The sequence below is a fragment of the Carassius gibelio genome, chromosome B8 (genome assembly GCF_023724105.1).
Source record: "Carassius gibelio isolate Cgi1373 ecotype wild population from Czech Republic chromosome B8, carGib1.2-hapl.c, whole genome shotgun sequence".
NCBI classification, from domain to species: Eukaryota; Metazoa; Chordata; class Actinopteri; order Cypriniformes; family Cyprinidae; genus Carassius; species Carassius gibelio.
The window spans coordinates 5,878,946-5,903,781 of NC_068403.1; the positions used below are offsets into that span (position 1 = coordinate 5,878,946).

A 24,836-nucleotide genomic window follows, 5' to 3' on the forward strand; every position below is an offset into this window, starting at 1 on the left:
ATTCAGAATATTTGACAATGTTAATTTCCATGATTAATAAATGTCTTTGTTAGCTACATAATATTCGCATTCATTTATATGCATGTAAGAGCATTTGCTAGACTGATTGTAGAAAGCTACATATAATCCAGATAACATAATCTAGTTGAACTCAATATTATCAGAAGAGAATCTGCTGCGTTGCATCTCTGGAATACATTTTATCTCTCTTGGTTCACAGTAAGGATGGTATTAGTCACATGCTGAGCATTGTGTCAAGTGAATGAAGTTGAGACGCATATACGGCACGTCTCACTGCCTTCTGTTATCAGATCACCACTGATTTTTCAGCAAAGAGAGGTTTTATTGATTCAGCGGCTGGATCCAAACGCTCTGAACTTTGAACTCAGATAATACGAGATGGATTGTTATCAGAGAGCATTTACATGAGACTTGCTCATTCCAAGCCTTGCTGGTTTATGGACTTGGCTCACAAGCCAGGTATGGTCTTACAAGCCTGGCAGCCTTCTGTAATTGCTCCATCTAGACACACAAAAGTAGGACAGCCATTCGAGATCAAGCCCATCACATTAAAAACACGTTGCTTTGCCACAGACCTTCAATTGTTACTGCAAACCCTGTCTCCCGAATTCCCTCGGGAAGATGAGCTCAACTCAAAAAGTACAATGCTGCCCAATTATAACAAAAACACGGTCACGGTTTCAGAGCTTTCGGAATTCTCCACGTCATTCTGGGAAATCTTTGTCTGTCCACAGTCCAGAGCCATGTCACCTGAACAATAATGAATCCCTAAACATCAACGAAAAAAGGCCTAATAATCTCTGTACCACACTAGACACTCACTAGTCAACTATGGGTGAAAATCCACTGGTCATATATAAATACTTGTTATATTATTAGAATAATTTCATTTTATAATTATTTTTATAAATATTCTAATATATGAATATTATAGTATTATGCTATTCTATGTCATTTTATATATTATTTAAAAAATAAAAAATATTTTAAATAAAAAATCTGTATCATTTATTATATATTTTATGAATATTTATTTATATAAATTATTTTATTCAGCTAAGATGCATTAAATTGATCAAAAGTGCCATTAAAGACATTTATAATGCTACAAAAGATTTTTATATAATTTTTTTTTAAAGAGGTATCATGGTTTCCACAAAAACATAAAGCATCACAGCTGTTTTTAACATTGATATTAAAGAAATATTTCTTGAGCAGCAAATCGGCATATTAGAATGATTTCTGAAGGATCAGGTGAAACTGAAGACTGGAGGAATGATTTATTAATAGACTTCATTGCGTTAGCTGTCTGATGCATGTCAGTTTAAATCCAATATTTCTACTGTAGATCAGATCAGACTTACATCCATGCAACTTTCAAGTGAGTATAAAGATGCAGAAATAGACCTGAACTAAAAATACTGTCAGTAAACAAACTCTGTTCTAATTCCCATCAGGCCTGTGAATCTGGGGTAATCTGCCGCTTAGTATTTCTGCCCCGTAATAATTAATCAGATTTTGAAATAGCCAATTAGCTCACTGTAACACTGGCTTATTGTGTGTGTGTGTGTGTGTGTGTGTGTGTGTGTGTCAGTCGTCTGAATGAGCTTGACTCAACGCTTACTCACAGTGTCCTTTCCATCAATGAAAAACTATGAAGGAAAAACACGAGCTGGGAACTAAATATGAGTTCAAATAACCTACTTTCCACCGTTTGCCTTCTTAAGCTGTTTATTAGGAACATTAAGCCCTGCTTTGAGTTCAAAGGAGTAACTTTAGTGCAGAAGAAATGTGTTCGTAATACAAGGATGACCTTCTATACAGTAAAAAAAATGAAGTTATTATATTACTAAGGGTTCATATGATCCCGCCTCCCTGAGAGAGAATGTGGCTGTTGGCCATTTGTACGAGCACCTTATCACGTCCCACTGCAGACACCCACTCGTGACCAACCGTCTCACAGTGCCTTCCTGACAGGGCACCTTGTAATATTTCCCGCCACACCCCCTTTGCAAATAATGTTGCCATGGCTACCTTTCTGCCTCACTCCTGCATGACTGTGACAAAGCAGCAGTGGGTGGAGCTATGCCAATCAAGGTTACACAAGAAAGTCACATTGCACTTGAGAGCACAAGGGAAATGCAATAAGACGGAGTCGATTTAATGAATTTATGTGCAGCATAATTGCAAGATTACATAAGTACATGTGAAATGACCTGCAGACTGACTGTTAAATTCTCATTAAAGTTTCAAATGAGATAAAAAAACCTGGATTCAACTGGCTATTTGTATTAAAACTACAAAGTTTATGCTATAACCATAATTGCTCATTGCATCTGGGCCTGAAAAATAAGGCTTATACTGTATATTACACAATCTTACAGTTATACACTCCTGTTCAAAAGTTTGGGGTTGATAAGATTTTTATCTTATTTTATGAATTTGAAACTTCTTATGCGCACCAAGGCTGCATTTATTAGTTAAAAAATACAGTAAAAATAGCAATATTGTAAAAAAAAAAGTACAATTCAAAATAATTGCTTTCTATATGAATATATTTTAAAATTTATTTGTATTTAAGTGCTGAATTTTCAGCATCATTACTCCAGTCTTGAGTGTCACATGATACTTTAGAAATAATTCTAAAATGCTGATTTGCAGCTCATGAAACAATTCTTATCAATGTTCAAAACAGTTCATATTTTTGTAGAACCCGCGAAACAATTTTTTCAAGATACTCAGATGAATAGAGTTCAACAGTTCAAAAGAACAGCTCAAAGGAACAGCATTTATTTGAATTCTTCTGTAACATTATAAACATCTTTACAGATCGATTTAATGCATCCTTTCTAAATAAAACTATAAATCTATTTCAAAAACAAATATAACTCACCCCAAATGTTTGAAAGGCAGTGTATATGAAAAAATATCACCTCGTTTTAAAACAGTACTTTTTGTAAGAAGCTTTTGTAAGAGTAGCTTGACTCTGGTGTCCATGTGACTACACAGCGTGACTACACAGCGTTCACACATGTAATGAGAAGCACTAAAGAAAGAAAGAAAGTGGGTCCTCACCTTTCCTGTTGACTTCACACCCTTCCACACACAGAAGTAAACCATCACCCACACGGCCATAAGACACAGCATGAGTTCCCAGTTAATGACGCCCGGTTCATCCAGTCCCTCAGAGATGTTCAGAACCTTGTTCCTGAGATGGAGCATGACATTCATGAATGAAAGCACTGTATAGTTTTTGTTTTAATCTATAAACTTGTACGTAGCTTGAATGCAATGACTTTCCAGATCTGCATAGTCTACTGTCACTCAGGGCATTAAAACAAACCATGAGCCGATCTGAACGGTCTGTAGACAATTTCAAATCAATCACCAAAAATATGAAATGCTAACTGCAGATTCAAAAACATCACACAGATTCAAGCTTGTACAGGCAACAGCACGTGCAAATGAAATGCCAAATGTTTCTAACGGACAGCAAAACAGGTGTGTATTGATGTAAGATTAATAACAGTTAACTTTTAACAAGCTGTTAACAACAATCGTTGTTTTCTTAAACACATTCATCTTGTGAAGAGTTTTTATATAACACCCACTTTTATTACGTAAATGTGGGTGGTGAAAGGCATTTCAAATATTGTTTGTTCGTGTATGAAATGAACTGCGTAAAAACCGATCACTCACTCCCAGAATTCAATGATAGGGGAACGCCCATTAGCAAGCTCTTCGCACGTCAGGTTTCCAAATGTTGAGTTGCCAATGGTGCCATTCTGGCAGTCGTCGTGGCGGAAGATCTCGATGCAGTTTTCAGAGTTCCACGGGTTGTCGCAGGTGGACCAGGGCAGTGTGGAATTGAAGGACTTTATCAAGTAGTAGAAACCCCAGGCAAGTACCATGATGTAGTATGTGTTACAGAAGAACACAATCACCATGGAGGCAAAGCCAAGTCCTAAAACAAAGCAGTAAAACACAACTGAAAAGAAAGCCCTTCTGGTGTAGAGTATCTCTTATATAACATGTGCTGATGAATCATGCATTAATTAAGGGCATCAAACAGAGTCAAATTTGATTTCATGTTGTCTTTGAACTACAGAAAGAAGCAAGGATATACTGAAGGACATTCACTTGAAGCTGTACACGTCCTAATAAAGTATTCATCTATCTATAGCTAGCTTTATTAATTTATTAGTGATATAATTTTATATTAATATAATTTAATATTTAATTTGTGATAAGTAATAGTTTAAGACAAACACATTTTGTGGCTTAATTCTGATACAAACCATTTCATTAAAAAATAAAAATAAAAAATATATACAAAACATATACAAAATTTGTAAAAAAGTTACATTATTTTAATATAATATAATATAATATAATATAATATAATACCTAAAAAAAAATCGTATTTTAAAAATTGCAATGTTGTAAAGGACAACCTAAAATAGCATCACAGCTTAAAAAGTAAATGCATAAATATAGAGAGCAAACCTTTAAAAAGAGGTGCAATGTTCCACACATTGATGCTCCCAGCCTTCATAAACTGACCCAGTGCAATCTCCAGGAAGAATATCGGAATGCCTCCCAGAAATATGAACAACACATAGGGAATGAGGAACACTCCTGTGAAATACAGCAATAGAGAAAGAGAGGACATATTAAAAACATGGAACCACAAACACAACCCACGTTAGGCATGCTGCATTTCTGGGCAAAATGCATTTTGATGACAGATTAGGATTAATTTTTGGAATGAGATGCACTGACGAACCGATCAGAAACGCATTTTAAAGTCCACAGGCTCGATTTTGAAGGTCAAACACTTGATATAATTTGAAAAGAATTGCATTTTCCATTCATTCTAGTCACAAGGTCTCATGAAGTACCAATAAAATAGTAACTAGAAACATAAACGTTGGTCTCATGATGCATACAATGCCAATTAACCCCAAAAGACACTGAATGTTGCATTTTACACATCTTGACAGTTCCTTTTAAATGGGGGAATTTTCTGCTATTTGTGCACGACACCTTTCCATGTTGGCACGTCACTCAGGATTTGACTGCAACTGGCCGCATTAGCATGCATCATGCGTTCATCATGTGCGGCAACACAACGACGCATCGGCAGCATTAAAGCTTCGCTCGAGTGATCTGAGATTGACAGCCACAGTAGCGGATAAGAGAGGGGGTTGGTCGCCGGTGTGATGCAGATTATCCACTGAAAACCATGCTGGCGTGTTCAATGAAAGTCTTGATGATGTCACCTGTTGGATGGGGTGGGGAGGAGGGCAGCGCATGACAGACAGCGGAAAAAGAGCGATACAATGGAAAAAAAGGCAGAGTGGAAATCCGGCATGCCGCTATACAAAGTGACATGCTTACGTAATGCTAGCTCTGCAGGCTAGCCGCTACAGAAGATTTAAAACGATTGCAATCTGAAAAAAATACAACCCCTGCTGCTAATTTAAAAACATTGATATGAATGAAGTGGCTTATTTGGGAGTTCTGCCCGGTGTCCATTCAGAAAACAACAGCTTTTGTTGGACTCGTGACTCAGAAGAAAGCCTTTTGATGAACTGCCTACAGAAGGAAGCACTGAACACAGTGTGCTGCACTGACCAACTGTCCATAAAAGACAGCCACTAAACCGTGAGGCTATTCCTTGTGAAGAAGGAAAATATGTTTATGTGGGCTTGTGTCGGGCTGATTTGCAAACAAAAAGAATGCCACAGCAATGGCCTGCGAGTGGATGATGCATGAAAATGTGAATGCGGGTCAATGCGAGAACAAGCGTGACTCACACACACACACACACACACACACACACCCGGTCTCGCAAGTACTGCAGTGGCTGACGTCGTTAGCGTGGAGAACTTGACTCTGTATCAGCGGGTGCTCATTATAGACTTTCAGAAAAGTGAGGAATCTTTTCATCTCTTTCTTTCCCAGTAGATAAGAGCCGGTGCTTCATTGCTAATGGCGTCTACTGATAGAATTCAAAGAGGAAGTAGGCACAGCTGAGTCACACAGTGGTTTATCTTCCAAGATGTTGCGATTCACATCTTCCCGAAATGTAATACTAACACTTGAGCATTTTGATGTAGCTTTTTCACTTGGAGGATGTCATTTATAGCATGTTTACTCAACTGCAGCATGCTACTATTATGTCAGATGAATTAGAATAACAATTTCTATCTGGGTTTTGGAAGAGTCTCTTATGCTCACCACGGCTGCATTTCATTGTTTTAACTACAGTAAAAACAATTATATTGTTTAATATTACTACAATTTTAAATATTTGTTTCTTGTTTTCATTTATTTTAAAATGTAATTTACTCTTGGTGGTGCAGAGCTGAATGTTCAGCATCATTACTCCGAGTCACATGATCTTTCAGAAATAATTCTGATATGCTGATTTGCTGCTCAAAAAACATTTCTAATCATTATCGATGTAAAAAATGATCGATGTTGTGCTGCTTAAAGGGGGGGTGAAATGCTATTTCATGCATACTGAGTTTTTTACACTGTTAAAGAGTTGGATTCCCATGCTAAACATGGACAAAGTTTCAAAAATTAAGTTGTGCGGTTGAAGGAGTATTTCTGTTCCAAAAATACTACTTCCGGTTTGTCACAGGTTTCGGAAAGTTTTTTTCGAGTATGGGTCTGTGTGACGTTAGATGGAGCGGAATTTCCTTATATGGGTCATGAGGGCACTTCTGCCGGAAGAGCGCGCGCTCTTTACTAGAGAAGAAGAAGAGCGCGCGCTCCCGTATAGCACAGCACTGAGAGCACAACACACTTCACTGATCAGAGCGAGAGCGTTGCGAAATGTCACAAAAGAAGTGTGTTTTTGGTTGCCAGGGCAAGACAACCCTGCACAGATTACCAAAAGAGAAACAGCATTAAGGGACCAGTGGATGGAGTTTATTTTTACAGAGCATCAACGGAGTTGTGCAAGTGTTTGTGTCCAGTTTGACGCCGGATTTGCACATCGCTTATTTCTTAAGGATAATGCAGTCCCAACGAAAAAGGGTCCCGATCGTGTGTTGGAACCACATGGGGTGAGTAAAACTGCTTCAAATATCTCTGTGTTATTAACTTAGCTATCAGCGCGTAAGCACATCAAGTAAACAACATGCGATGTTGTCATCAAACTGCACTTTCCACATCTACAGCTTAAAAGAAAAAAAAAAGACGACAAAGTGGAACTTAGTCATTTTTCAAAACCACTAAGCAAATATATACAGTTTCAGTACATACCACATAGAGACGTCGTTGCTGATGCTGCTCTTGTTAAATTTCAGCCTCTGGATCTGATTCTGGATCATAAATATACGCTGAATCTGACTGTTAGCCGTGGTTTGTTTTGGTTGGTTTTGTCCTCACAGTGTCACAGCTTCCAGACGAGCTCAACACAAAAGCCTACTCGCGCTCGTGATTCTTTAGCTCTGCCCACACGTCACGCCTCCAGGCACTCGTGTTTTTCCGGGAAAAATCGGTACAGACTATCTTTCTCTTATGAATATAATAAAACTAAAGACTTTTTGGAGTTATGAAGGATGCAGTACTACTCTATAGGTACTCAAGATTAACAGGATATTGAGTGAAAACGAGCATTTCACCCCCCCTTTAATATTTGTGGAAACTGTAATACACTGATTTGTTTTTGATGGATAATATGTTAAATGTTAGGAAAAAGGTTGTGCATTCAGTTAAACTCAAATTCAAAGCAATACGTATCAATAAAATGTGTTTTATTATGTATTGATCATGATGCAAACACTAGCTGAGCTCTTGTCAATACGTATACTGTAAAACTAGCATGCCGTCAAACTAATGTATTGCTTTATATGGAATATTGATTCTGATTGATCAATCGCAACATTCAGATATATTTAGAATAATGACTGTTGCCCATAGCAATGCTGCTTACTTGCCCACTCTTTGCAGCCTCATAGCAGCTAATAAACTAATATTTCTTGTCCATTTATTTATTTGCCAAATAGCCACATAATTCAGTCAGCTGCTGACTATTTTGTGAGTTTATTTTGTGATAATGACGGTACATAATCTCATTAACATTTTCCAGCTCACTACTAGACGTCCACCTCAGGTGTGGTGAGAATATGTTAAGCTTTCTATTCTGGATGGGCAAAAAACAAGCAATGGGAGTTAGAGATCGCCTGAATCCTGTTTTCCGACAGTGCAGTGTGAAGCCAATCTGAATGGTTCACATTATCATTTAAAGCACAAACAAGAAGTGCTTTCACTTAAAACACAAGCAGAACGGACTGGGTTCTTGGGTGATAAGGGGAGGCTATAAATATAGATTCCCACACCTCCCCCTACACAACAGATGGATATGGATGATCTGTCTACACATATGGCTCAGTCTATTCAGAAGTCAATGACATTGTTTTCAAATTGAACTTGTCTCCAGCATCAGTATGTACTAGTAAGGGTAGCGAGGACTAGGACTGCACGATATTGGGAAAAAATGACATTGCGATATTTCGTTTTTCTGTGATATATATTGCAATATGAAATCAAATCAAAAAAATTTCTTACAAACAAAAATGGGGTGAGCACACTAACATTCTCATTTTAAATGATTTAAACATCGACACCATCGTGTCAATTGATTAATATGCGCGAGGGAGAGAGAGCAAGACAGCGCTTGTGTTGTTTGAAGATGGTGGGCGTGCGCCAGGGGCTCGCTCGCTCTCTCTCTCTCCCTCTGTCTCTCTCTCTCTCTCTCTCTCTCGTGCTCTCTCTCTCTCTCATGAGTGCGTGCGATCTCTCTCTCACACGTGCGCGCTCTCTCTCTCTCTCGCACTCTCTCTCTCTCTCTCGTGCGCTCTCTCTCTCAAATGATAAACTTTCACTCTATGATGGTTAAGCTGTGCAATTAATCCGCGAATCACATTGCTATGTGACTATCGTGGATTCGTACATCGTGATATCGATGCTTAAACGACTCATCGTGCAGCCCTAGCGAGGACATGCATGCATTCTAGAAAGGCAAAAGACTACATACATAAATACATAAATACATATATATATATATATGCTGTCAAATTATTCATCGTGATTAATTGCATCCAAAATAAAAGTTTTTGTTTACATAATATATGAGTGTACTTTGTTTATTTATGTATATATATATAAACACACATACAGTATATTTTGAAAATATTTGTGCATACATTTATATATTTATATTATTATTTTTTACATTATAGAAATGTATTTAATATATAAACATATCATAGTTTTCTTAAATATATACATGCATGTGTTTGTACTTATTTATATATACATAATGAATATATATAGTAAACTCTCAAATATAATATTAACTTTAGTCCATTTTGCAATTACTTTCTTTGGTGCCTTTGGTTTTCTTTTAGGCTCTCACAAGGCAAACGTAAGATTCAAGTATTTCCATTATTTATTTCCATGATTTCATAACATTTCTGTGACCTCTAATCCATACACATTAATCAGATATCTAGGAAACATGATCTGATAAGATTAATCTAATGTTATTTATACATTTTCTCACAAAGCAAGGCAACTATGCGGATCAGGAAACTGATTTACCTTGAAAAATGGTTATCTGCAGCAATCAGGCTTGTTCTAGCAGGTGACAAATAATAAAAACATGCAAGGTATGGCTCACTTTAAGGAAATGAAGTGTTTTGCACAATTGTGGTTTTGCAAGTTTTGAGATATTAATCATGTCCATACCTAGTAGATTCTGTAAGATTTATTCGTAATACTATTTAATTTTTTAGAATTGTAAAATTTCATGTTTAATTCAAAGTAATTTATTTCTAATCATTTGTGAAATTTACTAACAATTTCTGAGTGAAACATTTTCACTACACCAATTTTCTTTTTCAGTGTAGTCTATTCGAATTCCAAAGCAGCAACTACAGTACATTTCCAGCATATTAAAATAACACAAAGATACATTTACAGAGAATATAAATATATAATAGATGAACCCTAAAGCAGCCACAGTAAGGCCCTAGTCAGAAAAAAGGGATTAAAAGATTAACAGACGCTCTTCTTAATCGCCCGTCCACGTGGAGAGAGGAACTGATGTCAGTCAGGCAAGACGCCAACATGTCCTGCTGTGCTGCCATCACTGGCCTTCTCATGCCTTCCCATTGAGAATCAGAAACATTAAACTGTGCTCATTTTAAAATGGAATTTGTATTTTTCCACTTTGTAGGCTTATTAATGTTGGAAATTAAATTTAGTCAAAGTTTGGCAATGCTGACGTGCCTAATAAATAGTTTAACTGGATAAAAGGTGTAAAAGATATGCAACCTGAAATTATATATACATATAGAACTATTTATAATATATTCTTCTTGAATTATTTATTTACCATGCATGTATGTGTGTGTGTGTATGTATGTGTAAGTGTGTGTGTGTGTGTGTGTGTGTGTGTGTGTGTGTATATATATATATATATATATATATATATATATATATATATAGGGAAATCATGATTTTTTTTTTAAGTGTAAGATTTTTTTAATATATACTTATAATTTCTTGACCCATACATGGACTTTATATATTATTTTATTTTAATTACAATTACAATATAAATGTTGAACTTTTAGCTTAAAGGTACAATTTGTAAGATATTTGCAGTAAAATATCCAAAAACCACTAGGCTAGTGTTATATATTTTGTCCAGCTGATTACTAACAATATCTCTAATGTTTTCAACAACTTGTAAATCATGAGAAAATTCCCATTCTAAACAGTGACACGGAGCAATGCAGTCGCCTGTCAATGACGTTAGTTCCCCTTTGTTACCGTCTTTACTGACGTAGAAACCACATGACAACAGTGTTGTAGACAAATGCGGTAGTAGTGTCTAGCGTCCAGCAAACTTGCTTCAAGCAGTTCCTTATTTACTTCTTCTTGCACGTTTTATGGTGGATTGTGTTACTTATTTATGGAACATAATTAGTGTTTACCGTCTGCCGCTGGTTCTGTCAACAAGGACAGCACCCGTAAATATAAGCATACGGGCCAACCAAACGACCCAAGAAGAGTTTGGGACAAGAGGAGAGAAAGAGCGAGGATTAATATCGGTGTTGCAATTTCTAATTGGAGAGAGCTTTGCGACAAACCTCAACTAGAAAAAGATGCCGATCTCGCTTGTGTTTTACTCGACAGGTGAGTTGTTTTGATTCGTATCTTTACAGAAGACGTATGCTATTATAACGATCAACAAGATTGGTTTTATGGGGCATACAGGCCAAACGTGGGGCATCACGTCTCTAGACCCGCACGAGGACGTGTCTGATTCATAGTCTGATCGCGTCTTTTCATCTGCTAAATCCATGATTTATCTTTCCATCTGATTGATGGCCGTCAGCAGTTGTGTAGAAGACAACAAATCCCATCATTTCACGCTCCTTCTTAGCGTCATCAAACCACGTGTTTGTTTTTGTTTTGGTAGTGCGCCCTCTCGTGGCAGGTCTTATAACCTATACCTTTAATAGGCTCTTATTAACATTTGACATATTTTAGTTTTTCTTTTGGTTTTTTACTTGCTAAATTATAAATTTTTCTTAGATGTATTTACTTACTGCCAAACAACTTAGTTGTCTGGAATTTCTTTGTGAGCTCAACTACAACTAAGAAAAAAAATAAAGAAAAAGAAAAGCATTCGTACATGCATAGATAAATTATTCCAACATTATAAAGAATGAAACAGATGAATAAGTGACAGAATAGTTTAAAACATGGATCATCCTACAAAAGGTACCGTTAAAAAAATATATATAATTTTCAGTATGCAAATACTGTATATATTTAAAAACCAAATCATGAAAAATAATTACTTACATGTTATATGCTTCTTGAATTTCTCTCTCTATATAAACATTTCTTCATATTTTTTAATAACTAAAAAAATAATAGCTTTGTTCATGTGCTGAAGCACAATAACAATAGTAGATTGTTATTAAAAGCGTCACAGTGCTAAAACTGTACTGTGATACTGTACTGCAGATCCAGCACTCAAGGACAGGTAGAGGGCTTTATTGCTGAGATCATAAATCTACTGACTATGTGGCCACCTCGGCTCAGCTTGGCCTCTCTTAACTCTGATGCACCGCTGCACAGTGCTGCTAAAACAACCAGTAACCTGGCAACAGAAATCTGGACCATTGCTGCATCTCACAGTGCATACTGTATATGTGTTAGTGACGGCACAGTGTCAATCCGAGCAGCTCAATAAAAGATCTGTAACCTCAGATAGCACAGACAGAAGAGTGAGCAGCTCGCTGAACTGAACGCAGAGCTGAATAAAGAAACAGATAAGGCAGCTAAAGTGACTTCTGACCTCTACCATTAAGTCGGAGGGTTATCAAGTTATGTGCTCTGAATTTCAAATCTCTAGGCCTAAATATGAGAAATAGTTTTAGTGATTCTTACCTAACTGAGTGCTGCAGATTAACACAACAGGGGTCTCTTAACTTTAATTGGTTCACATCAAGAACTTTAGACTGTTTTAATAGAGACTGCGTTCCCTAAGGAGAATTAGGGAAATTAGCCAATCGTCAGTACAGGTGCAGAGAAACCTCTTGTGAGGTCTATAGGAAATCAATTAGCTCACCAGTGATTTGGCTAGGAACAAATTAGAAACATTGCATCAAAACCGAAAAGTCTCCGGATACCAACACCTTGAGTTAAAGAGGGACGCAGAGAAAGATTTTCCTTTAGCAATTACGGCGATATATTAAATAAACAAATGACACAGCAATAGAAAGACCCTCATGCTGTTCCAAACCTGTCTGACTTACATTCTTGCATATTTTATAAATATATTTCATATTAAAGTGCCCCTATTTTGGGTAAAAGCTTCATATTTTGGTTTTGGGGAGTCCCCAACAACAGGTTGACATGCATGCATGGTCAAAAAACACTTTCATCGTCTTATAATATGCATTTATTTTTCCCTTACTTGCTCAACGACTCCCAAACCATTCGGTCAACGATGTATTTTTCCAAACCCCTCCTTTGCATGACACTGTGGTGATTGATTCGAATGATTTCATTTTCACTTCATCATGCTTGTAATGTCTATTAAAGCAGTGTTTGTGAGTGCAGCGCTGCTTTGTATACAGCGTTACCAGAAAAATCACTATTTTTTCCGCTCCAAAAGTGACACCTAGTGGCTAAGAATGAATTAGCGTTTTCATACAGACCAATGCAAAAAGACCAACAAGTGGGCAGGCAATATGCTAATGTTTCACATTGATGTCAACCTGAAACGGTTTGGGATTCATTTTAAAAACATCTCGTTTCAATGATTCAGAGTCTTTTGAGAGACAATAACATTATACATGGTGCATTTACAGATTTAACATTTTGCAGGCTGTTTTCATTCACTAAGAGCTGTGTTACACACTGCATGAAAAATCCATAATAAGGGCACTTTAAATAAAATATAGTTTTTATTTTTTACTTTAAGTCATGAAAATCTATTAGTCATCAAAATCTTGCCATTGATTCACTTTCATAACACGGGCAATTTACATTTTGTTCTTCGAGTGATACAGGTTTTTAAACTCAAGAGTATAAGTAAATAACATAATTTTTATTTTTCGGTGAACTATTCCTTCTAAGAAAGACAAAAACCCCCACCTACACACAAATTAAAGATTCCACAGGTTTAAAATTGACCTGGCTAAATTTGTCTTCTGAGAATGCAGAAAGTAAATATCATAAGTATCTCACAGACTCAACCTGTAACGCAGTAAATGTCAAGAATGTGCTGCATGAACTGTATTTACTCCTCTCCTGCCAGCAGGACCTTTTTGGTCTTTGACGGGCCTGATTTGATTTGGCAAAACAATTCATGAGCCTATCAGTACTGCACACAAAGACGACACGTTGAGTTTGGCGATCTGCATAGGGACAATTTAATTCTGTTACCTTAGAGCTACTTGTTGGGGGTAAAGTAACTATTTGAGCAAGAAGAGCTCCAAGAGTCCATACATCTCATCTTTCTTGAGCTGGCACGTCTTATTTGAATCACTTATTGTTTCTGGAGGAATTGATGGTCTTCGTGAAAAGTTCCCAGCGGTCGGTTTCCATGACCTTTCCCCTCTACCACAGGTGGTTGAGACTTTAGATCCAAAACACACTGACATCCTCTCTATCTAAATAACCAGATGAGAATGAAATCAAGTTATCTGTCAAGACAGAAAGGAATCGCAACCCAAGTGCTAACACAACATTGATCAAGTCTTGACATTTTTCTCACAGCAGGCATCCAGGGCAGAGCCAAAGACAAACACTGCTTTTGGAAGAGGTATCATGATCGTTGTTACAGTTCACACGTTCAACGTAACTTTATACATCTTGGCAAAATGTTTTTTTTAGTCTATAATTGAATAAGACAGGAAAACAATATTGGAATTTTCCCAAGGATAGTGGGAGCAGACAAAAATTTTATTACAATTTTAATATATGTAATTTATTTCTGTGATGCAAAGCAGAATTTTCAGCATCATTCCTCCAGTCTTCAGTGTCACATGATCTTTCAGAAATCATTCTAATATGCTGATTTGCTGCTCAAGAAACTTTTAAAATTATTATCAATTTTGAAAACAGGAGAGTTTGGGGTAAGTAAAGAAATCATGTTGAGCGGGGCAGTGCAATTGTATGCAATTTGTGTGCATGCAGGCTTTTTTGCTTTCACTTTCGCTTTAGAACAAGAATAAATTGCATTTTAAGAACTATTAAGATTTTTATTTTTAAAATCATATTTTACAATATAACAGTTTTCACTGTATTTGTGATCAAACAAATGCAACCTTGGGAACCAGAAGAGACTTTAAGAAATCTTAATTATTCAATTTTTTTGACTGGCAGTGTAAGATCTCCAGAGGAGTCTGCAATTATATAAATTATTATGTAAAGTGATTTTCAACGATCCCATAGGTGTTCTCTACTTTAATGCATCTAATCTAACTTCGTCTGGATAATCATCGACTATTTCACGATTTATATAACATACATTCTATCATATCCCCTTAGAACATATTCCCAGCCTCGTTCCTGGAGGCCCCCAACACTGCACATTTTGCATCTCTCCTTTGTCTGACTCAACCATTTCAGGTCTTGGTGTCTCTACAAATGAGCTGATGATCTGAATCAGGTGTTTGTTTAAGGAGACATGGAAAACCTGCGATGTTGGGAGGCCTCCAGGAACGTGGTTGGGAACCACTGCCCTAGAATACATCCCCATACATCAGGACAAAAACTCTTTAACACACATCTTCGGTGAAAACATATGGCCATTCATTCAGCAAACACTGGACTGCATCCAGGGCACTGAGGACACTGGGAGATGGTTTCGTCATTCAGGCAAACAATAGTTCTCTTTCTAATGGGCTTGTAAAGTGTTATGCAGACTTGGCCTTCTCATTCTGTAGCCATCAGAAGATGACTCATAGAGCAAAAGAGAGAGAATCAGTGAAGTTGATGATGAGTGACGCACCGTGGCTACTAATGCCAATCGTATCCATCATCCCAAAACACATAATGAGATGACTACCTAGACAGCATTTCAGTCACATTCAAATTAAAAAAGCCAATAAAGTATTACTTTATATTTATATAATTTTTTACAAACTTTTTTTATTCTTTAAGACAAACGTTTTATTTTCCCTTAAAGCTATTTTTGTATGGGCATGTGTGACCTCTAATGGTTGTGTGGAAATGTGTGCTTTCGTGGATTGTATTCAGTGCAATAAGGCTCAAACTAGACATTTATGTATTCTATATAGAGCCATTTCTCCTTCATTATCAGTTTTTAGCTGCATTTGATACTCTGAAACATAAGTGTACAAAGGATGATGTACGATGTCAGTGTGCAGCAGTAGATGAGTGTTGATTTAAGACACACCCCCTGGCTTAAAGGGAAAGAAAAACCAAAAGAACTGGATCATCTTACAAACATGTGATCCTGCACGTACAATATGCATGTCCATTGTCTATAAGCAACGTCGTGGGACACTGGTTTAATGATACATTTGATAAACACAACAGCTTAATAATAATTATTAACAAATGTGTACAATGTTTGACAGGTCTTTAAGGCCAATTCAAATACTTAGAGACTAATATTCATATACTTTATAATTACACAGTGGGCACTAAGTAGTATTTGAATCCTTATTTGATACTTATACATAATTGTATTAGAAAACAAAATATCAAACTCAATGGGATATGATTAATAAAAACTAACTAATCACCTTTAAAAACCCAAACTTTGCTTGAAATGTGTTTTAAATGAATGACACATGATTTGATGCTTAGTTTTGTTATCAATGCAGGTACAGACCGATACTGTACACAGATATTCATGTCTTTACTTAATAATCTAATAATTCTTTAATATAATAACTACCGATCAGTGGCATCAAAACAGCACCTATTACAACATGGGATATTCAACAGGAAACAACAGTGTTCACAGATGATACCTTACTATTTTAAGATATTATTTGCAAATGCACTTGTTGTTGATGGGCTGAGCAACTACTTTAAAATGAATACAACTTATATATGTAAGTGCTGTCAAACGATTAATCACAATTAATCGCATCCAGAATAAAAGTTTTTGTTCACATAATATGTGTGTATATTTATTATATAGATATACACAAATGCATGCATATATTTATGTAATGTTTGTATAGTAAACATATATTATTTATAATATAAATTATATGAATATAAATATATACATGTAAATATTAAAATATATATATACCATATGTGTGTGTATTTATATATACATAATATACACATTACACACATATATTATGTAAACAAAAACTTATTTTGAATGTAATTAATTGTTATTAATATATACACTAATATATAATTGCTTTACTGTTGTAGTTTAATATAGTTATATAGTCAAAAAGCAGAAATTAAACAAATTTATGCAGTTATATGCATATTCAGTACCGTTATACTGAATATATATATATATATATATGAATGCCTAAGTGTCCAAAACAAATAAGCATCTTCATTTATCAAGGTATTCAAATCACACATTTACATATACGCACATGCATACAATTATGTATAATATATACATACATATAATAATACTGCTGCATTATAAGCTATTTTGAAAATGAAATGAACAGTAATTTCACCTTTAATAAAATAATTGCTTGGCACTAGGCACTGAATTAATGAATGAACGAATGAGTCGGTTCAGACACACAGGAGGTGTCCTCCACCGTGAAGTGACGTCACGGGGAGAGCGGGTGGGGGGGGGGGGGGGCATGTCATCTGAAGGGATCTGAATGTACTGCAGAGAGTCATCAAGACGTCTTACCTCCACCATTTTTGTAGCACAGGTACGGAAAGCGCCAGACGTTCCCCAGACCCACGGCGAACCCCACACAAGACATCATGAAGTCCATCTGTCTGGTCCACGTCTCTCGCTCGGGGAAGCCCTGCCTCTTCTCCGCTTCCGCCGCCGATATGGCTCCGGTGGCGGCTGATATGGGCCCGCCGTTGAGGGTCCCATTGACGTCTTGATGCGCGTTTCCATTGGGAATGAGATGGCCCTTCTTCTCCTCCACCAGGACCGTGTTCAGGGCGCAGCAGTCTGCGTCCAGAGAGGATTTCTCCATCTCACGTGTAAACAAAGCAAACGAACCTCCTCACGAGACTCGAGAAGGGCTTAAATCAGCAGTCAGAAATAAATATTTGATCTCTTATTGTTCTTGGATGAAGTCAGTTTCTTTTATTCACACCAAGATGTCCCTTTTGTTCCTCTTCAGGTGAACAGGATCTGGTCCTTTACCCTTTTATTTAATAAACCCAGCAGTGTTATTCTACGAATGTATTTTTTTTTTTTTTTTTTTCGTTTTTCCTCAATGTCAAACGGTTACGAGGGATGGCTGTTTGACTCTCTCGGCGAAACTGGCAACGGTTTTATTTGTTTGTTTTATTAAAAAGCGCGTTTGGAAATGAAATAATAGATCATAAAAGAAAAAGACACCGATTTGAAACAGCACCTTCAAAAACAATCCACGAAACACTTAAAGGTGAGTCTGAAGAATCGCATGGGCACGTGAATCTCTCAGAGAGAAGGCGACTGAGGAGACTGCGAAACCAAAGCGGCCCTTTACGCGCGCTGATCAGATGAATGTAATGGAATTACATTCACGAAGTGAGCGCCTAAATCTCTTCAAACCATCGTTCTCGTCGGTATTTAACACCCAGAATATATAAATGAGACGAGAGTCGGTGTCTGCGGGAGCTGCGGCTGCTGCTGATGTCGCTCTGTGCGCGCGGACGGACTGTCTGATGCGTCCGCGCGAAGCCGCTCGATGTTTTAACGGGCTCGGTAACGTCATTTGCAGCTCAGCCCTCCCCCTCCGTCCCGCTTAAGGAAAACAGGGAATGGAACGCTCACGTACGCTGCACTGCACACTACTCACTGTATACTACATACTACGCAGCAAGTGCGCTTTTAGATCACTGGAGCTATCTGCGCGAGATCAGTTCTGAAAGATTTTATCACAGTGAGAATGCATTATGTAATTCATTGCAGTTTGGTTCCATTACGAAAAAAAAATAAGATAATAAATCAGCATAAATGAACGGCAGTAAAATCGACTGTTGTGTATAATATGTTTCCAACATAAAATGTAGGGTACATTACATTAACATTTTGTCATTTAGCAGAAGCTTTTATCCAAAGCGACTTATAAATGAGGACAATGGAAGCAATCGAAATCAACAAAAGAGCAATGATAAGTGCTATTTATTTATAGCATATGTATTTTACACACGCGCGCGCGCGCGCACACACACACACACACAATTGCTCTGTTTACCGTGGAGTGAAGAAATCTGTAAAAATGTTTAAAAGATGAATATGAGACAAAACAACAAATTGTCACATTTTAATATTGGGTGTTTAACTACTGGTGATATCAGCAACCAACAATGACCTGATTGGCTGAGAAAAACAACAGCAGTTAATGACAGACAAATCATAAAAAGCTGTGAAAATGAACCCTAAAATATGTTTCATTAAAATCACCAACAGCATCCAGAAAGCTGTCAATCTACAGTCCGCAGGAGAATTTGACACAGAATTACAGAAGCTACACAGCAAGATGCAAACCTCTCATCAGCACCAAAAATAGAAAGGCAAGATTCAAGTTTGCAAAAGAACAAACGTGAGCCAGTTCAATTATATTTAATTAATTTTATTGTAATGATGGCTTTATGTATGATGACAGTAGTAGAATGAATGCAGAAGTGTAAAGAATCATCTTGGCTACAAAATGTTCAAGAAAATGCCACCCGATTCATTGGGAAGAGCTTCATATTGCATCAGGACAATGACCCAAAACCCCCTGCCAGTTCAGTCAAGGACATTATCAGGGCAAATAAATGGAAAGTTTTAGATTTCCCATCTCCAATCTCCAGATTTAAACCTAACTGAACCTGAATTTCCTCAGCTGAAGAGAAGACTAAAGACAGAAACTCCCCAAAAGAAGCTACAGTTGGAATTGGCTGCATTACAAGCTTGAAAAAACATTTCAAAAGATAAGGCCAAGAGTCGGGTGATGTCTGTGGGTTGCAGACACAATGCTCAGATTGTATGCAAGGGATCTGCAACTAAATATTAGCTTTTAATTTTTTGCATCCGCCTTAAGTTCAGCTGTCCCAATACTTATGCTCACATCAAATCGTGGTATGAACTCTAAAAGTGTTGTCCTTTTATTTGGTAAAACATGCATGTTTTAAAACTATGCCCAAATAAGCAGATGCTATATTTATTTTACATACAAGTATATAAATATATGTATAGATATGTATGTATACATACAATACAAACATTTAGACCTGTGTATACACAAACATACATACATGTGTATGTATATTATATTAGTAAATAAATAAAGAATTAGTTTATAGTTTTTCTTTCGAATTTGAGGTTAAATAGGATATGGACACATTCTACTGTCATGAGAACCACACATTAGTTGTAAAAATGAGATATAATAATAATAATAAAATAAAAAGTGAATTGATTTAATTAGATCACAGATAAAATAATAATAATAATAATAATATTAATATTAAAGGACAACTTGCTTTCAAAAACTTGAAATGGGGCTAGATGGGGCTAAAGACCATGAACCACTGACATCAAAAAGAAAAAATATAATTAATTAATAAATGCAAACTTATATTTATGTTATATTTATACTTCTATTTATGCAAAGTTATGGGCTTTTTGTGCCTTTTATTTTGAGCAGTGAGCGGGATCAGCAAAGGACCTCGAGGTGGGATTCGAACTCAAGTTGCTGTATGCAGACCCTTTTTAACATTACTTTTCTCAAACATGTTTCTCCATAAACATTTAAAACATTTTAATTTTAAAAAGGAAATACTATTATAAATATAATTTGATTTTAAGATAAAAAGACTAGAAAAACTGTAACTAGCAGTAGAAGTGGGAGGGATGTTCAGCAAATGCATGAATGCGGTCAGTAGGTGTAGTATGGTATGAAGTAAACAGGTTATGAAGCACCATGAGGAATATTAGTCATCAAGCACGTGCTTTTTTTTTTTTTTTTTTTTGCATTACAAAATACATAAACCTCCCTCTGACCACAGGAGATGCTGTTGTCCCAGTCTGGAAAATTACAAACTTACACGAGGCACTGCTGAGGATTTTCCATTGATTTGACACGCTCTGCCAAGTGGTGAACTAGAAATAAAAATAAACATTTCTGTACAGAATTAGAATTATATTTTCATTTGTAATTAGATTTTAAAACACTGTCTGAATGAGATCCCTATTATTTGATGATGGGTTAACTGTATTCAATTAGTATGCTGTTTTGGTAGAAACTGGCTACCATGGAAATAATTGTAAAGGTTAATTCTATCAGAGTCAGCAGCAGGTAAAGTGTAGTGTTAGTTTGTCTGTCATGAGGCTGTAAAAGGTGGGAACAGTCTGTCCTTGTGGGTCGACAAAATTATACAGAGGCCATATTTGTCCGATAATAACCCTGACATTTTTTACAAGCACTTTTTTGGACAGATTTCAAGATTCTTGAATCCCAAATTCTTAGAAAACCACATATGTATACATGAAAAGTACCGACAGATTCAGCGAGTCATACTATAAAAATCTCTGGGATCATATTGACCCTCGAGGAAGCCTGCGATGATTCTAGGAAACCCCACATCTTATCTCAACGATGAGTGAATTGCAGTCATAGGGGACCACAATTCACTATCCTGAATTATTTCCTCATAACTGTCCCAACAGTTTCTAGTTTTAAAGGCATACAGGCGATAGGGAAATATGCAACTTTCTGTTCATGAAGCAAAGCAAACATACTGTATGTTTCATGTTTATATTTCCTCTGTGTCTTTATGTTACAGATTTAACCCTGCATGCAGCATTCTGTGACATACTGTTGAAATCTCAATGCTAATAATTCAGTCCATTCCAGGAAGTCCATTCCAGCAAATAGAATGAAAGTTGCTCAACATTCTTTAAAAAGCTTCCACTTTAAGCACTTTAATAAACAGTCTGTAACTCTGTATATTTAATATGTTGTGTCGTCATCACAGTAAGCTAATATGCTAACAGTATATTGTAACTTTAAGTCAGGGAATTCGAGAAATGGAGAAGTGAAATAAAGAAGCCCTGGTCATCAGAATAATTTACAGTTTTCATGTTGACTCATGGGTCAGGTGAAACACAAGCCCCATATACGTTAAAATTAGACAGCATTGATTTCAGTAAACTTTAAAATGCCTTCTTCCTGACCAGTTATTATATATGTCATTGTAATACGTTTTACCATACTAGGCTGTTCATTTATTTTTGCCACAATATTAACTAATTGTTGGCTGTACAGTATATATACAAGCTTTCGCTTTATGTGCTTTAATGTATTGTTTGTTCATTTAACCATTTCAGAAAAATGTAAATTGTTTCATTGTAATTTTTGAGGTTTTTCTGTGTTTAGAATCAGGCACCAAACATAAAAATGACTGTCAGTCATAATACTCTACATATTCCTTACCAAATATTTATCTGCTTATTTAATATTTTTTCAGCTACAAAGAGTAGTTCTCTAGACACATTTTTGTATGGTTAAATGTATTCTACAACAGAAGTATTCAGTGTGTGTGTGTGTGTGTGTACCAACACTTCCATGCAACAGTATGAGATCATAAAGATTATTAATTTTTTATATTTATATTATAAGTCTCTTATGCTCATGAGTCATCAAGACTGCATTTATTTGATCAAAAATACAGAAAAAACAACAATATTGTGAAATATTACAACTTTAATCATTTTAATTTTAATATACTTTAAAATATATTTAATGTGGTGGCAAAGCTGACATTTTCATCAGTCATTTCTCCAGTCTTCAGTATCACACGATCCTCCAGAAATTCTAATACTGATAATAAATATGCTAATATATTATCATTATTGCAAACAGTTTTGTTTTTTTAAATCTGTGATACTTTGATGGATATTTTGATGAATAAAAAGTTTAAAAGGACAGCATTCATACAAAACAAAGACATATTTTTTCTAACAATATAAGTCTTTACTATCACTTTTGATCAATCTAATATATCCTTGCTGAATAAAAGTATTATTTTCCTTCAAAAAAGGAAAGATGACGAAAAAACACTACTGAATTTTGAACAGTAGTATATATTGTTATAAAAGATTTCTATATTCAGTCTGAAAGCATTTGATGTTAATACTTATAAAAATATTAGCATTGTTTATTTACGCTGCTGCTGTTGTCACTGTCAGTCAGCTCTCATGTGGATCAGAGTTCATATTTTTACTCATTTAAAATTTGTTGGTCCTCACCATGGTTTAGAATCGTGTGCTAAATTAATATAAACGTGCATCTCAATGCAACTTGTTAATACTGTGTATCAGCATAAATGTTTGCCTTTAGTTTTAAGAGGGAAATTCTTCCCATATTATGTAGAACGTCTTGAAAATCTAAAAGATAAAAAAAAAAAAGATCTGCATGGTTACAAAGCTCAAAGTCCACTTCAAAAGGAAATATTTCATTATACAGAAATCACTTTTCAAAAACTAGAACGAATTACTTGTTTGGACAACGATGCATATTTTACGGGATTTGATCGACGAATGGGATGAGGCCTGGTTAAGCTGCATAAGAGATGGCAACGAGTGTTATCACTATATCGGAGACAAGCTAGTGTTCCCAAGACAGACGAACTAAGAGTGGTTACAATCATCCAGGTTTAAATCATGGTCAAATTGATTTGATTTTGACACAATATTTACACTGAAGCTATCAGGTAAGGAGCATGACATTTCCCGAGCAGGCACTGAGAGGAGCCAATCACAGCACAGACTGACCCAGCTAACCAATCACAGCACATGTCGTATTTCAGAAGGCGGGCCTTATACAGGAACTATTTGAGCGTTCATACCAGACTGGGGAGAGAGGTGTTATAATAATGTAAAATATGTGAGAAATAATGTGTTTTTCAAACAACCTAGTATGAGAGCCTGTTCTAGTCCACCCCTAAAACAAAAACCAGACTTTGTAAAAGAGAAAAATGGGACCTCTTTAACACTTTTTTTTATTGATTAGATTAAGTTTTTTAGTTTTCGGTTGCTAGTTGAGTTAACTTAACAAGTTGACTATGATAGGTTGCCTTACTTGTTTTGAGGATGGTCAACTTTTTTTTTTTTTTTACGGTGTTAAAAATTTCTGCGATTACTCATACAGTGAATTGAAAAAAATTGGTAGAAACCTTTTTTTCAAAGAAACTGCTAGTAAATTTCCGAGTTACTAAAAAACAACAACAAATTGATCAATTGAATAAAACATGAAAGTTTGAAGTAGAAAAACTAAAATGGTATTTTCTTATAAAACATATTCCAATAATCTGTGTCTTATTTGCAACTTCGAAAAATAACTTTTCACAGTGTAGATGCAAATGAACCGTCAGTGATATTGGTTCACTTCCACATTTTTTTAACTGCAAAATGATCTGTTCACCAGGCTGCATTTAAAAGCAGATTCAACTTTTGATGCTGCAATATAGATCAGACAGAACTGAGCTTAACAGGCATGTAAAAGCACTCAGTTCTATTTGAGAAACACCGGAAACCTTTATCAGACCAAAAAAAGAAGAAGAAATGATTGCAAAGAAGTCTTTCTGAAAGCTGAACGGTGTAAGCTAACCTGATTTGGGGCCTTCAGGTACGGGCGAACACTACTACGACTGCACTTTCACGTTTCTGTTCATCTAAGTTTAGTTTAGAATAGACCCCGTGACTTCAAGAGCAGCTGCCTTGCAAAGGTTATGGCCCTTTTTTATAGCACCTTAGAAATAGCAGCTGCATGGATTCATAACCAGAGCATAACTATGACCCCCACACCCTTCTACCAGCTCAGACTTTGACACGCTTGCTGATTAAACAGTGCAGAGTATGATGATACGGCTGGAATAATGATCGATGTCTTACCTCATACGTTACCAGTCAAAGGTTTCTTTTTCTGAAAGAAATTAATAATGTTAGTCAGCAAGAATGCATTAATAGTGGCAGTGAAGACATTTACTGTATATTCTTACAAAAGATTTCTATTTAAAAAAAAAATTCTAAACTTTCTATTAATTTAAATCATAAGAATCAGAATGATTTCTGAAGGACCATCTGA

The 24,836-nt window shown here is 36.0% G+C and overlaps 1 protein-coding gene and 1 long non-coding RNA gene across 3 annotated transcripts in view; one reads left to right on the forward strand and one right to left on the reverse strand.

Annotated features, from left to right (window-relative positions):
- slc6a8 (solute carrier family 6 member 8) overlaps positions 1-17,747 on the reverse strand; it is a 37,548-nt gene extending 19,801 nt beyond the window's left edge. For both annotated transcript variants that reach the window (XM_052563261.1, XM_052563260.1), the window contains exons 1-4: positions 17,447-17,747; positions 4,528-4,659; positions 3,721-3,985; positions 3,097-3,229 (exon numbers count right to left, since the gene is read on the reverse strand). In XM_052563261.1, the coding sequence (XP_052419221.1) occupies positions 3,097-3,229; positions 3,721-3,985; positions 4,528-4,659; positions 17,447-17,747 (831 nt within the window). The remainder of the gene's footprint in view (positions 1-3,096; positions 3,230-3,720; positions 3,986-4,527; positions 4,660-17,446) is intronic.
- Positions 10,590-17,839, forward strand: LOC127963367 (uncharacterized). Its single transcript, XR_008154793.1, has 2 exons — positions 10,590-11,244; positions 17,464-17,839. It is a non-coding gene; the product is annotated as an uncharacterized LOC127963367 (long non-coding RNA).
- The last annotated feature ends 6,997 nt before the right edge of the window (positions 17,840-24,836 follow it).